Here is a 16137-nt window from a genome sequence, read left to right as displayed (position 1 = left end):
ATTTCAAATTTAAAAAACTTTCATTTGAAAGGATGTGTTAGAAAATAATATAAATCATATCTTGAAACTTTACCTAATAATTTAAACTATTAAATTGAGATGATTTTTTGATATAAAATAATATGTAAATATATAATTTAATAGTATTTATTTAATAATTTTTAAAGATTAATGTTTCGCATAAAATAGATACGTGTGTTTGTACCAAAAAAAATTATTTATTTGCATAGAGTGGAAGTATCCTTTATCCACTATCTTTAAAATTATAATGTGTGTGTGTGTGGAGCTAGCTAGCTCAAGTCTAGCACCACCCACTATGATCCCAACTGTGATTTGTCATCGAATACGCCTTCCTTTTCACGTTACATGCAGTTTACCCTTGTCTCTCATGTTCCCTAGCTCTATAAATCTCATCATCATCTTAGGTCCCAAACAGTATAGCTACAACTAGAACTAGAAACTAGCTGTTTTTCGTCGTATATATATATACTGATCGAGTGGGGCTGGTGAAGATCATCATGGGTTGTGTTAATCTTCCTCCTGGTTTTCGGTTTTGCCCTAGTGATGAAGAGCTCGTAGTGCATTTTCTTCATCGTAAAGCAGCTCTTTTACCTTGCCATCCAGATGTGATCCCCGATCTTGGTCTTTATCCCTATGATCCATGGCAACTTGATGGCACGTACAGCATCTTAAGTTTAATATTCCCATCTTCACTCTTCTTTTCTTAGTTTTATGTTGGTAATTATGAGCATGCATGCATGCTTGTTAGTTAGATACATGGGTTTTTAATTATATGTTTTAAAAACTGATCAGGCAAAGCGCTGTCCGAGGGTAAACAACGCTATTTCTATAGCAGAAGGACACAAAACAAGATTACCAGCAATGGATGCTGGAAGCCAATGGCCGGCCGTGGCGAAGAGCTTGTGCTTGCAAGTGATAGCAACAAAACAGTAGGAACGAAGAAGTATTTTCTGTTTTATACAGCTGATGGTATAAGAACTAACTGGGTAATGGAAGAGTACAGACTATCAGGATTTGGCACTTCTGCCTCTACTAAAACAAGAAACCGGCAAAAACAAGTACGTGAATCTAATTATCGGAATGAATTGCTCATCAGAATAGGGGACTTTTGTGGGGTTCTTCCCTGTTTCTTCTTCTTCTTATTGCTTTGATATGGCTGCCGATCACCACATATATACTAACTCTTAGGCCCTCTTGTTTTTTGGATTCTTGGCTTGCTCAGGATTATAGTAAATGGGTTATTTGTCGAGTCTACGAGCGAGATCTTGACGAGGACGACAGCGGAACAGATCAGCTCTCATGTCTAGATGAAGTTTTTCTATCTTTGGACGATCTTGATGAAATAAGTTTGCCAAACTAATTACAATTTAGATTAGATCTAACATGTCGTCAGCTTTGTGCTCCATTATATATCAAGGCTCGATCCAGTTATAGAAAGTGGTTTTTGTACATTAATTAGTGGAAAGTCTTGTCGTGTGTACTTGCAAGCTCGGATTAGAAATTATAAAGCTAGCACTGTTTGAAAAGTGTAATGTTTTTTATTTAGAAATATATTAAAATAATATTTTTTATTTTTAAAAATTATTTTTAATATTAACAAATCATAACAATCTAAAAATATAAGAAATTTAATTAAAAACAAAAATATTATTCTTTTCAAAAATATTTGTATAACATAAAAACAAATATTATCTAAAATAAAAAGGGAAAAATCATGCAATTCTTAAGCTGGAACCGCATGAAATGGGTGAGCTAATGATGGTGAGATGGATAGCAAGGGAGAATGTTGGAGTGGCTGTGAGCGTGCGGTACGTGCTTGTACCCTCTTTTTTGATTGGATAGATCCTCACGTTGAGGTATATGGTGGGTGGAGGGTGTCAGAGAAGTGGAGCCCATTGACCACTGTACTGCTGTTGGGCTTTTCCTGCTATGATTGTATTTTTGTTTTTATTTTCTTTCTTTTTTTCTTTTCTTTTTTGGTAAAAAGGATGTATGACGCAAGGATTCACATGCTTATATCACTCATGAGGAATACCAATAATAACCAGATGGATTGGATTAATTTTTTTTTTTAAGTAAAAATATATTTAAATATTATTAATGTTTGTATTGAAAAAAAATTAAATCAAATAAAGATTAAAAGTTGATTTTATATGACATGGTTGACTGTGCAAGTCTAAAACCAACTTAGATGACTCGTAAAAACGTAGTTTGAATAAAAAATAATTTCATGATAACATCTTTTTTTAATATTAAGATAAAAATATATTGGATTGACTTGAACCAACCTGGATTAACATGTCAAATTCATGACCCGGGTTATGAGACTATGATAACCCCATACAAAACAATTCAAAACAAATTACAAAGTCTAATCTTCAATCAACCCAATATCGAAGAATAAAATTGAAAAAAAAATCAATTAAAAAAAGAACCTAAAAAAGTGGCCCAGGTTAATATGTCAAACTCGCAACTCGAGTCATAAAATTAAGATAACCACATGAAAAAAAATCATGACATTTAATTTTCAATTAACTCAATATTAAAGAATGAAATTGAAAAAAAAATTAAAAAAAAAACAATCACAACTAATCGGGTTAACCCACCAAACCTGCGATTCATATAATGAGAGTGAAATGACTCAATAAAAAAATATAATATTAAAGGATAAAATTATAAAAAAAAACATTAATTAAAAAAATTAAAGAAAAAATAAACAAAGGCTAATATTGATTTTAGAACCACACCAAAACATGTGGGAAAAGTATTATTCATTACTACAATATTTCTCTACATGTTTTAGTGTATTGTTAATTAATAATAGTTTTTTTAATTTGTATTTTTTAATCAATAATGATAAAAGGTAGGTAGGCATGGAGATTTCATTTCTTTATTTTTGTTAATATATATAATTATTATATTATTGTACAAACTTTATAAAAATTAAATTAAAATTAATTTTTTTATAAGAGTTAATACGTGTAAAGATAGTTGTTATGCAAAATCTAAAAGGATGCATTTAAAAAAAAATGATTAATGAAACTTAAATAAAAAATTATTGACATATATTTAGATAAAAAAAATGGTTATTCTCCTCGATATCTTAATAATTATTTTCTTGAAGTTCAGAAATGTGTCAACAACATTTGTTTTTTTTTTTTCCGGAACATATTAGCTTTTACGGAGCATTGGTACATGCGAGTAAGTTGGATAGTATATAATATGAACTAGTTTACTTTACCCGGATAATATTTGTGCATGATGTGACCTAAAGTATTCTAGGTTTCATTTATTCGCCAGAAAGTTTTTTTTTTTTTTTTGAAAAGTAGTTTTCATGGAAAATATATTTTTTAAAAGTAAATTATTTTTTATGTTTGACAATATCATGAAAAATAAGTTGAAAAATATTTTTCAATATTTGACTATGCCATGAAAAATAAACTAAAAAATAATTTATTAATGTATTAATTTTTTTTTCAAGTTTATCAAAAGAACGAGGAGTAAATTAATTTTTTTTTCAAGTTTATCAAAAGAATGAGGAGCAAATATAATAGATCAAAAATGAAGAATGAAATTAAAAAAAAATCAATTTCAAATCAATTTTATAAATTATTTCAAATAAAACAAATAACAATAAAAAGAATAGGAACCAAATCTATCAGATAAAAAAGTTAAAAGTGGATGAAATTAAAAAAAAATCTAAATTCATAAATTATTTCAAATAAAACAAATAGCAATTAAAAGAATGAGGACCAAATCTGATAAATAAAAAGATTTCAATTAAAAAGTGGATAAAAAATAATAATTAAAAGAATGAGAACACAAATTGATGAAAAAATAAAATTAAATCAAATTCTAAAAAAAATATTCAAAACAAGATATATAACAATCAAAAGATTGATGACCAAATTTGATATAATCAATAAATAATATAATATTTTTTTTATTTTTTATAATTTACAAAAAGTATATTCTGTCCAAAATAAAAATAAAAAATCTTTTAAAAATTAAAATAATTTTTTCTTTAACTAGAAAATATTTTTCGTTAATCAATTGTTCTAATAATAAACAAAAATAAAAAAAAATAATAAGTAATTTTTAAAAACCATTTTCTATGGAACAAATGAGGCCATAGGAACCAATTTTCTTGATACGGATAATGTTTGTGCTCCATGTAACCTCATTTCCAAGATTTTAAATTTAGCCCTAGAATAAATCAAGGTTGCGCAATTAAATCCCACAAAAGTTGAATCATTGAAAATTAATTTGGCTCGTTTTATGTAATAAATGAATGTTTAGAAATATAATGGCAGTTGCTTTTAAAGTATTTTTTATTTAGAAATGTATCAAAATATTATTTTATTATTTTTAAAAAATTATTTTTAATATTAACATATAAAACAATCTGAAAATATATATAAAAAAATAAATTAAAATTTGGAAGAAGATGGTGCAACCAAGCGGTCTTTAAAACCATTGATATTTCCTAGCAAAAATTGGGAAGTTCATAATACCTTGCAAAAACCTGTAGGATTGGCTTGATGTCCACCTTCCCAACGTGACGAGGAATGGACAGATACCCTCAACCACCTCATAATTCCACCAGACAATGCCCAAGTCCAAGTCATTCCAAGTACCGAGGAAGATTGCGAGCAACAAAGATAATTTTTGGTTAAAAAAAGAGAGAGCAGATTCCTTTTTCCAGTACTCGTGCAAATAAAAGGCATGAAAAGACTGAAGTACTATGTGCTACACCAAATACACCCAAAGATGGAACAGTAATACCTTTTTTCGAAAATCCTTTCCATGGAATTCATTTTCATACAAGCAAAAGGGGTTCAGGATGCAAAAAGGTGAGCAATGAAAAAGCAACTGGAATAGAAGACTAAGGACAGACATAACAGATGTGAGCAAGTGCCACTGATTTATATTAATCCGGCTAAAGATGATGGTACAAGTGAAAAATGCTGACTTCTCACTGATTCGCATGTCGAAAAGGACAGATATAACAGATGCATTGTTATGGCTTTCATAATAACTCTTCCATCTATCCTCTTTCTCCACCAGGATGAAAATACAAGACAAAGCAAAATGCAGTCACCAAAGCATAATGCGTAGCTACTATTTCTTTCTTTCTTTCTTTCTTTCTTTCTAGCATTTTTTCCTAGATAAACAACCTGGAGGTTCAGCTATGTCATACATATTTTCCTCTGTACTTTGGTTTCAGTTCTTTACATAATTTAGAATCAGTTTCTTCACCTAAATGCAGATGAGCTGGACCGAAAACAGAAGAATGGAGATTACCATGTTCTAACCACTTCACATAATTCTCCTTGAACTCCTGATGCTTGATCTTGGCTGCCTCAGCCACTTTGTCGGTGTATGAACCTGTCTTCACCATGGTTACTAATACCCGGCTGTAACGGGAACTTAAAATCTGTTCAGAAGATGCAATCAATTTGAAACATGGGTGCTCTGGAAAGTGATTTTCCATAACATCATCTTCTCTCAATACAGGGTAAAAGTATACAAGCCTGCCACCCATTACTAGCATCCTAGCAGCAAGGTCAAGTAAGTCATGCACACACTCAGCTAAGCTGTAAGGTGCAGTTGAGGGTATGTGGTCAGTTCTCTTATCATCAGGAACAGTGTAAGGGCCCACAATTCCCTTGAGCAATTTCCGGCCACCAGACTTGCGTCCCCCAGCACGAACCCCATAAGGCGGGTCACAGATTATGGCATCAAAAATCTATTGAATAGCAAAAAATTGAATCAATACAACAATCAGGAAACAGTATGAAGACAAAATAAGTTAGCAGGTACCTAAATCAACATGCAATTATTTCCATGAAACAGAAGACTACATAAACCACCATACATAGAGCTAGAGCAACCATTCAAGTTTCCATCTTGAAATGGAAAAGTTGAAGACAATTGCCAACAACTTTGAAAGAGGCTAAAAAGATTAAAACTACTCGCTCCCAAGGAAAAAGAAGAGAAATGATCTGCAAAGGTCGAGTCATTTACAAATAAAGAACCTGAAGTCATTGTCTGAAAAAAAAACACATCAACATCATTAATCACAAAGGGCATGTTGAAAGAATACTATCAGAACAGCGCTTAGTAATACTGGAAAGCTCTTCCTTGCCCAAGAACTACTTTTGACCTCTAAAGGTCATCAAAATTATTTTCAAGTTTCATAAGAACTTGAGCCGCCGCAGGCTTAGTCTGGTGGAAAACAGTTTGAGCCTGGGAAGCGCAGCCAAGCACATGACTTGGTTTTTCATTCCTTCCTAGGCATCTAGCACTCGTTGATACCTGTCCCTCCCTGTAGGATGGTGCAAGATCTCCAAAGTTTACCCACAAGGGTTTCCTTTAAACAAATAAAAGGCTTTTGCAGCTAGGGTCATCTCCATCAAGTTACCCTTTCAGTTATGAAAAAGATCTGTCAGATGGGATTCATTCCCACTTTTTTTTAGTACAATCAGAGCTTCAGTTCAATTCTGAACTCAAAATACACACTACAAGGCAAGTAAGATGCTTAGGGCCAGCATGGTTCATGTTTCTAAAGCTTCTTCTGTTTCAGAACATTTTCCAGTCACTTGTGCAAAACAGTCCTTAATGTTTTGAAACCAAGACAGATACTTTCAATGCTTTTCAAAAACACGAATTCGAACGACCAGATACCATTTTCTATTTTTCATGTTCAAGAACACGAATTCGAGAACATAAGAGTATTCAAACAGAAGCAAATAACACTATCTCATCAACTGTCAAAGCCCTCACCAAACAGGCTTCCTTGACATCTTAAATCACTTGGCAAGACATCAAAAGCAACCCATGTTTTAAATCATGATATTAATGTTGAAAGTATGCATAGTTCACATAAACAAATTTAAGGTAACCTTGGTGGTGTACAATGTTTAATATAGAGCTGTCTCTATTTGAACAGTGAACACGTCTCTGCACCAAAATGAGGAAAGAGAAAAATGTCCAAACCAAACAATGCCAAACAAAGATTGCTAAATTTGAACAAAGCACTGGTATTAAATTTGCAAACTACAAGCACCTAAGTAATGGATTTAGTTTTTAGCTTTAGATAGCTAAATAATCAGGAAATGCACCGATATTGTCTTGCAATGATATAGTATTTGGTTTGGCTTCAGCATAAAGACATAATCACAAAAAGCTGGCGGAAATTCAGCATGCCTCTCTGAATTCAAATAAAGGCACAAGAGGGTGGAATGGAATCATTTGTATTCAGGAAGAAATAACCATTATCAAAAAAGATTACCTCTTTTAATCCAGATCGCCAAGGAGGAAGATTATTATCTGCCCTTAAAAGAGCAACTGGCGAGGGTAATCCGTACTGCAAAAATGCATTAACAAATAAGCATCGTTTATGCAAGTTTGATGTTATTTCCTCAAATAACCTAACAAACAAAATTACAAAGAAGAAAGATATTTTAACTCTAAAAAAAATTGTTTTATATACAAGGAGAGTTCAGCAATGCATCAGTTATGATAATAAGCTGAGTTTCCCAAAGTATTTTCAGTCACACAACACAAAACCTAATAAACAATGTATTCCCACATTCACCTGCTTAAAATTGCTCCAAACATTACAGTCAGGTCCACGACCATCACGTACAGCCCTAATATCAATGTCAGCACCCTGAGAAATTTATATCGGTTGATGTTAATATAAGAAGCAAATAGGTTTTTGTTTGAAATTTGAAAGGCAGGTAGCAGATGGAAAGCAAATTAGCATGAAAGAAAAGGGCAATAAAATGCAAACCATGGTCATTGCCCCAAAGTGAGCTGCAGCAACAAGAATGCTGCCAGTTCCAACAAAAGGATCGTAGACGAGTTTCCCTGGCATGACCAGTGCTTGGTTAGCCATCAAGAAAGCCATCTCTGCGTCCATGGCAGTTGGGCCCAGATATCTACGGCTTTTCAACTGATAAGTTGGTAAGAGCTTCCTGTCAGCACCACCAACCAGTCGACCAAAAAAGATTCTTTTTTGGACAACCGGCGGAAGCCCATTGGGAGCTCCATAGTCATCAGTTTCTATGAGCCAGAAGTTGATATCTGGGTTTTTCAAATTAACTCGGCCCTGATAAATGGCAATGAATAAGGAGCATAATAAGTTTCTTAAAAGGGTTCGATGTAATCCCAATCATTCAAAAAAAAAGTCAGAAGAACACTAAGTCCATCTATTAATCAATGTTGGCAAGATTGAATCAAAACTACGGAGTAAGAAAAAGAAAGAAACCTTGAAAGGGATGTAGGCAAGACTCTTGATACGGTCATTCTGTTCCTGGAAGCTGATTGCCTTTCCAAAGCTGTCAACAGTGACCTTGAAAGTAGTTTCACAAGTCAAGTAAGGCAATTTTCGGTCTTCCGGATAACTCTTTATAGCCTCTTCAAGTTGCTCAAAGCTACTTCCTTCTCCCCAAAGTTCATAGATTCCTTTGACAAGTATGCTTCGATTGGCAATGTTTCGAGCAATATCTTCTGAAGGAAGATTGACCAAATGGAAAGGAGAGTCGGGATGCTGATTTTCTGGAAGCCTCCATTCCAAACTCGAAAAAACCCCAAACATTTCTGCCAGAGACTCCACTTCTGCCCTTCTGTAACTTAGCAATCTGTGGTAAAACACGCACAGATACCACATTTTTCTTCTTCTTTGCTTCTACTATAATAGTTCTTGCAATTATATTCTCAGGGCGAGGGCGGGAAGGGGGCAGCAGCGGCCACTGATATCTTACGACGGTTTGCTATGGTGGGTGTCAGTGGCACAGACTGCTAGCAAAACCCTAGGCTTATTATTAGGGTTTATAATGGCTGCTCACTTTTTACTGTATTCATAATATATCCATTGTTTATTATAAACAAATTAGAAAAAAAATATTTATACTTTATTATTCAATATATATATATATATATATATATAATTGAATTTTAAATTGGGTTCAGTAATATTTATATTTTATTTATTATTTATTAAATAAATAAATTGAAAAAACACATCTCATTTGAATCATATATAATGACTTGAAATTAAATTATTATCCATATTTATTGCTATTGTACAGCTTAAAATATTTTTGTTATGAGTGCAAAAAATAAATTAAATAAAAATTATTGTTGAAACTTGTGAGATTTAAAAAAATAACAAATAAGGTTTAATCTTTCCTTATAAATCAACTGTGAATTTAAATAGTACTGTGTAGTGATTATTTTACTTTTCCAAATAAATAATGAACTATAACTTTATAAAAATTCATTATTCATTATTATATTAATAAGAGACAAACAAGTCTTTTAACATTATTTTATTAAATAAGTAAATTATCTTTAAAAATAAAAAAATTATTTAAACTAGCGTTCAAGGATTTTTTTTGTATTTTTATTTTTTAAAATGTAGTCAAATAACTAAATTACACTCAAAGCAAAATCTCTTTAACTTGCATTCATATACTTTGTTGTATTTTCATCATTTTTTTTTGTTATCATCAAGTTGATTAAGGAGTAATTTGGTAATTTAACAAATATAAATTTTATTTAAAAAAAAACATTGAAGCGCATGCATTAACTAGTAGGTTCTGTTTGTTCCATTTAAACGATGCGTGAGAAGACATTTGATAGCTAAACCGTGGCTTTTAGAGTATCATTTGAATTGTCTTAGCGGGCCTTTCATCTTTAGATGGCACGTGTGGCTTGTTGACTTTTAGTTCAATACCAGCATTTTCTCTCTCTCTTATTTTCTTTTATCTCCTCAATTTTCATGTATGACCCTTAAAATTTCAAAGCAATTCTTCACTTTATTTTTTCTTTAGGTTTAATCTCTGTTATTTTGATTATTATTTATTTTATTTAAAATAATTTATAAAATTAGAGTTTTTTTCAATTTCATCCTCCTTTAATTTTTTTTATTTGTAAGATTTTGTCCTTATTATTTTTATTTTTATTGATTTTATTTGAGATAAAGTTTAAAATTAATTTTTTTTTACTTTTCATTCTCCTTTAGTTTTTTTTCTCTCTGACAGATTTGATTTTTATTTTTTTAATTGCTATGTTTTTTACTTTGAAAAATTTTTTAAAATTTTTTTATCTATTTTATCCTTTAACATTAAATTACTTAGGAATTGAACTTTTTTATTGAGTCTAGGACTAGGATTTCACGGGTTACGAGTTTAAAAAAATTAACGCAGGTTTAGAAGATTCAAACTGGTTTGCTTTTAAAAAAAAAAACTCATATTTTTCAGTTTCATTCTTTAGCATTTATTTAATTGGATATTGAACTCCATTTTTATTTATTTATTTATTTTCTTTCTATATGATTTGTTACTGATTTTAAAAACGGCATGGGTTATCTCGAGTTTTTTTATCTGTTGTTTTTTTGTTAATTTAGTTTTTCTTCATAGATTTTTTTAATTAAATTAATTTAATTGATTAAATATAAGTATTAGATACTCACTTCATGATGTGTTTATTTTATTTGCGTTTTGGATCGTTTCTCTAACAAGGCATACAACCTCTTTTTATGTCATTGTGTAGTCTTTTACAATGGCATTAGAATCATCTTGATGAGCTATTTCTAGTGGTGGGGTAATGTCCATGATGGAGCTAGGAATGGAAATTTAATCCAAACTCGATAGATATCGACCCAACTTGACCTGAATGAGTGAATATTGTACCCGATAGATAATAGGTATGGATATTGTGAAACCTGACCCGAACCCGTTTAAACCTAACCCGAAATATATATTTATATTATATAAATATATTTGTAGAATATTTAGATTTTTTCTAATATAATATGATATATACATACCTTAATATTGATATAACACACACACATATACACATATGAATAATATTTATCATTTTATAATTTCATATACATATACATACTTCATATATACATCAATTATTTTATTTTTTATTGCTTACTAAATAATAGTAGGTAATGGATACCCATTGAATATTCAAAACTTGATTGATAGTTTCTAAATATTTAAATTTTTTACCCAAATGATAATGGATAAAATATTAATATCAAGAAATCTGACATGTGGGTACCTATTGCCATTTCTAAATGGAGTAATGATAAGTTTTCAGCAGGCTTTTCTCAATTCATCTTCCAAGTATGATATTGACAACTCATTTTTTATAGTTAATTATTGCTAAAAAAATTTGTTTGTTTTATTTATTGTCGATATTTTTTTTAATCATGTCATTAAATAACCAAGTTTATTGAACTCGGTAAATCAATGATCCAGGTCTCGGATTTTTCTTGCTTTTTATAAAATATCAGCATTACTTAAACATCTTTTTATGTTAGGAAAATTTTAATCCAACTTGCGGTGTAACGTGAGCCATCTATATATAATATAATCTACTAAAACACTAACAAACACAATTTTATTTCCCAAAAAAATAAAAATAAAAAACTCAACAACTCTCAATGTTTTGTTTAAGGATAGTTTATTTTGCATAGAATAACTTATAAAATAAATATTTCTCTATTTGTTTAATATAAAATATTTTATAATAAAATACTTTCAACTCATAAAATTTTATAAAATATTTTATAAATAATAATTGACTCATATTTCATTCAAATATTTCAACTATTATTACTATCATCCCTTTATTTATTTTTTATTTGGTCACCATTGTCATTTTCCATCACAATAATTGTTGTTATCTCATCTTTATTATCACAAACACGAACATCATTGTTGTTTCACCACCAACCTATTTTAAATTAATATTTATCAAATATTGTAAAAATTTATTCAATAAAAAATGTTTTGATAAACAATATTTTATGTAGAGCAAAACAAAATTTCTCCTCCTAGCAAAACAAAAATCATTAACGCAAGTCAAGAAGTTTAATCTAGAATTTGTTTTGTTGAGTTGTTCTTCAAGAAGGTCTTTTTTTTATTTATCTATGATGTTTAATTTTCCATCTAATCCTAAATTTGTTATGTTGAATTATTCTTCATGAAAGTCTTTTTGTATTAATATTTCGTGTTTAATTTTCCATTCAAAATAGTTTTTTGTGCTAAACTTTTGTCTTTACATATTGCATTTAACTTTTATTATACCTAATCCTTTCAAATTTCATTTCTTTTGCCTTTTCTTCCTAAATTTCTTTGATGTTTCTTTTTTGTCTGTCATTTTGAATTTGGTAGTTTAAACTCTATAATTTGATTCATTTTGATTGATTTTTTTTAGTTTAATAAAAATTAAAAAGGGGAGTTAAGAGTGGTAAAAAGCAATATGAGTAAGAATAACATCAAGAAAAACCAAGTTGAGAGTAAAACACGAGTGAAGTGACATATCTTTGAGTGTAAACATATAGAAAATATGTATTACTAACATCTTCTTTAGATTTGAATATGTCTTCCAAAAGCAAATCATCACCCAAAAAGAAGGAAAACATGTTTTTTGTGTTACAGGAAATGCAATAATATTGTAAGTTTATGAATATGATGTTTGATAATATAAAAGATTGAATAGATATAAAAGATATTATGATTGTTAATCTGCAAGAGGGATAATTCTGCAGGGTCTCTAACACCATGAGGCTAAAAAGACATGCTCATGTACTCGTAGATGAGTTTGATGTTGAGCATAAGGATGAAGTTGTGGATGTATTTTATCAAGCATTATTTGGCAATAAATAAAGGATTTTACCAAACTATGATAAACATGACAAATTAAAAGAGATGCTAGAAGCCATAATTATATTGATAAAAACCTTGAAAGTATTAAAATAAAGATTTCTCTTTTTTAATAGAGGAATGATCTAGAAACTTACCTGGTGTGGTACAAGAAAATAGAAATGATCTTTGATATCCATGTCTATTATTGAGAGAAAAAGGTTAAGTTAGTCGTGATAAAGTTTATTAATTATGCATTTATATGGTAGGACCAACTTGTGTTAAATGGGATGAGAAATCATAAGAAGCCAATTAAGATTTAGGATGAAGCAAAGACTATTATGAGAAGAATATTTATCCATGCCCACTATTTTAGGGACCTATATCATAAGCTGCAAGGCTTTACTCAATGTTCCAAAAGTGTAGATAATTAACATAAATAAATAGAGGTAGTTATAATTCATGTAAATACAAAGGAAGAAATAGAAGTTATCGTTGTAAGATTTTGAATGATTTAAACCGTGAGATAAAAAATGTTAGAGAATTATAACAATATGAAGAATTAGAAGACACTATACATATGATTATGAAGGTAAAATGACAACTCAATAGGAAAAATAATTTAAAGTTGAGTCAACAATTTTGGTTCATTTATGTCATGGAAACCAAATTGAAAGAAGAATGATAAAGCTACCCAAAAGAGTAAATTTGAAACACCTAGAGGCAATAAAAAAAAGTCTATATCGATATTAGAGGTAAATCTGAATCACAATCACCTTGTAATCATGATATTATATATTTTCATTTCTTAAGATTAAGTCGCATAGCTTCTCAATATCTAGGCAAAAAAGTTATGATCTTGCATGACCATAAGGAGGTGGAAATTGTAGGTGACAGTGATGCTGAAAAGATGTTGTCATTTGAGGATGCTAATGATGATGAGGTAGAATATCCATTTGAGGGTGAGTCATTTATGGTTAGGCTTGCATTGAGTGCTCAAATCAAATAGGATGAGTTAGAGCAATAAATGAAAAATACTTTTCATATTGGATGCCACATCAATAATAAGGCATGTAATATGATTATAGATGAGAGAGTTATGCTAATATAGTTAGTAATACTCTTATGGAAATATTAAATTTGTTTATTATAAAATATCATAGACCATATAAGCTGCAATGGTTGAATGAGTATGATAAAGTAAAGGTGAATAAACATGTGTTAGTTTCCTTTTCAACTAGGAGGTATAATGATGATGTACTTTACAAATAAGTAATTCTGTTATACTATGGTAATTTGATGAGAATGTTATTCATTATAGGTTCAAGAATGGGTACTCTTTTGTATAAGATAATAAATCCATTACCTTTGTATCTTTAACCTCAAAACAAGTATATGAAGATTAATTAAGTGATCCGATGGAGATAAATAAATAATAGATAAGGGGTATTTAAGGGAGAACATGAGTCCATGTATGGTATTAGTGCTTCTTGTGCTGAAAAAAAATTAGTCTTAAAGGATGCACGTGAATTATTGGGCTATCAACAACATTATTGTAAAGTGTAAACATCTAATTCATAGGCTAAATGATATGTTAGATGAATTGCATGGTTTTTATAACTTCACAAAAAATAATTTAAAAAGTGGTTATCATCAAATTATAATGAAAGAGAGAGATGAATGAAAAACTACTTTTAAGATTAAACACGAGTTATATGAATAGTTAGTTATGCCATTTGATCTCACTGATGCACCAAACATATTTACGAGATTGATGAATAATGTATTGCATGAATTTTATAGGCAAATTTGTTGTAATATATTCTAATGGTATATTGGTGTATAATGAAAGCTTTAAGGAGCATATTAGCCATTTGTGATGTATGCTTGATGTCTTGAGAAATGAAAAATTATATGCTATCTTAAAAAAATGTACTTTTTGCATGGATAAATTTGTTTGTCTTCGTTACAGTGTTAATAAAAAAGGTATAGAGACAGATGAAGAAATGGTAAAGAAACTCCATTAGAGTGTTCAACAACAAATAGAAAGAGAAGAATGAACAATATACCACTAAAACTAATAAAAGTCGTTTATATGTTATCTTTGAACTTGATGATTGAGTTTAGGTGTATATAAAGAAGGAAAGATTTTCAACCCTTTGGCAATCTAAGTTGCAATCCAAAGGGGATGGTTCATTCCAAGTTTTTGAACAAATTAACAACAAGACTTATAAATTGGAACTTCCATATGAGTATAATGCAAGTGCTATATTTAATGTTTATGATCTTTCTCCTTTTAATATATGTGACAATTTGAGGTTTAAATCTTTTAAGGAAAGAGGGAATATGAGAATCAGTAAGCAACACCACAAGATTCATTGTTTGTGTCGAATAGACCAATTACAAGGGCAATAACCAAGATGATAAAAAAGGCATTTAATATATTGATTCATGACATTTAGGTTGAGCAAGCTTCAAGAACTCATACATAACTTTATGTTAATGATCATAACTTTAAATATAACTGTGAGATCGAGTTGAAATTTTACTATGAGGTTTTAAAGGCCCTATTTTTTATAGGATTAAAATTTTATAGCAATCAAACATCAATGAGACTTTTCAACAAGGTTTATAAGTTACTATTTAGAAATATACAAATTGAGCTTTTATTTATATAAAACCCAAACTTTGTATTTTATTTTACCTATATCTTTATATCAAATAGTTATTTGGATTTAATTTTAAACATATAGTTAATTAGGGTTTATTTTTGTTTAAGTCAAACATATAAATACTTTTTATTTTTTGGATGTGAAAAATATTTTTTATTTGAATAAAAATTGTATGAGCTATATTATTTTTAGTTTTTCTTTGAACTCTTTAGAACTTATCAAAAAGATCATATTTGTGGCATTCTAACTATATATTTTTTGGTTCTTGATTCATATAATCAGTTAGTTATGGTTTATTAATCTAATTTTAGTTTTTTTTAAAGTAATTATCCTAGTTTTTAATTTTAAGTTCTAAGGCTTTATCCTCTAGCTTCGCATGATTTTTAGGCTATTATTATTTATAACAATTATATATGAGTATGAAATTGATCATGAGTGCGAGATTGGTAATTATTTTATTTGAAATTAAAAATAAGTGAAAAAGAAAAGAGAAAAAGTGGTGAATAGTTTTTTTATAATAAAAATATAATATTTAATATAAGTGTAAGTGAAAATATGTCATTTAGTTATTAAATAAAATATAATGATTATTTTGTAAATAATTTGATTTTTTTATTGATTTTTTACATGTCAGGGAGAATATAAAGCATCATTTAATTTATAAATTTCAGAATATAAAATGAAAATTTTTAAATAAAAAACAAAATAAATAAAATGTTGGATGTAATTACACTATTTCTAATATCAATTAGTAATTTTATCTATAT

General features: G+C 29.3%; 2 protein-coding genes across 2 annotated transcripts; one reads left to right on the top strand and one right to left on the bottom strand.

The window, feature by feature from the left end:
• Window positions 1-275: 275 nt before the first annotated feature.
• Window positions 276-1547, top strand: LOC133700204 (NAC domain-containing protein 104-like). Its single transcript, XM_062123782.1, has 3 exons — window positions 276-675; window positions 814-1079; window positions 1244-1547. The coding sequence occupies exons 1-3, from the start codon at window positions 519-521 to the stop codon at window positions 1379-1381; spliced, it is 561 nt and encodes a 186-aa protein (XP_061979766.1). The 5' UTR covers window positions 276-518; the 3' UTR covers window positions 1382-1547.
• A 3381-nt stretch (window positions 1548-4928) lies between these two features.
• Window positions 4929-8870, bottom strand: LOC133681036 (uncharacterized). The gene is made up of 5 exons (XM_062104123.1): window positions 8297-8870; window positions 7820-8137; window positions 7622-7696; window positions 7316-7390; window positions 4929-5770 (listed from the first exon to the last, which is right to left on the bottom strand). Exons 1-5 carry the CDS (start codon window positions 8696-8698, stop codon window positions 5216-5218), a joined length of 1425 nt encoding a protein of 474 aa, XP_061960107.1. The 5' UTR covers window positions 8699-8870; the 3' UTR covers window positions 4929-5215.
• Window positions 8871-16137: the final 7267 nt, after the last annotated feature.

Source organism: Populus nigra, chromosome 1, assembly GCF_951802175.1.
Source record: "Populus nigra chromosome 1, ddPopNigr1.1, whole genome shotgun sequence".
NCBI classification, from domain to species: Eukaryota; Viridiplantae; Streptophyta; class Magnoliopsida; order Malpighiales; family Salicaceae; genus Populus; species Populus nigra.
Note: the sequence above shows the minus strand (reverse complement) of the source record. Positions and strands in the feature narration are given on the sequence as shown.

What these genes read in the sequence shown, in the direction of transcription:
- LOC133681036 (XM_062104123.1), bottom strand. Translation starts at nt 8,698, where the DNA reads ATGTGGTATCTGTGCGTGTTTTACCACAGATTGCTAAGTTACAGAAGG. An exon ending in TTGCCTACATCCCTTTCAAG is followed by an intron (nt 8,138 to 8,296) that starts GTTTCTTTCTTT and finishes GCCATTTATCAG; the next exon opens with GGCCGAGTTAATTTGAAAAA. An exon ending in ACTTTGGGGCAATGACCATG is followed by an intron (nt 7,697 to 7,819) that starts GTTTGCATTTTA and finishes TAAATTTCTCAG; the next exon opens with GGTGCTGACATTGATATTAG.
- LOC133700204 (XM_062123782.1), top strand. Translation starts at nt 519, where the DNA reads ATGGGTTGTGTTAATCTTCCTCCTGGTTTTCGGTTTTGCCCTAGTGAT. An exon ending in TGATCCATGGCAACTTGATG is followed by an intron (nt 676 to 813) that starts GCACGTACAGCA and finishes AAAACTGATCAG; the next exon opens with GCAAAGCGCTGTCCGAGGGT. An exon ending in CAAGAAACCGGCAAAAACAA is followed by an intron (nt 1,080 to 1,243) that starts GTACGTGAATCT and finishes TGGCTTGCTCAG; the next exon opens with GATTATAGTAAATGGGTTAT.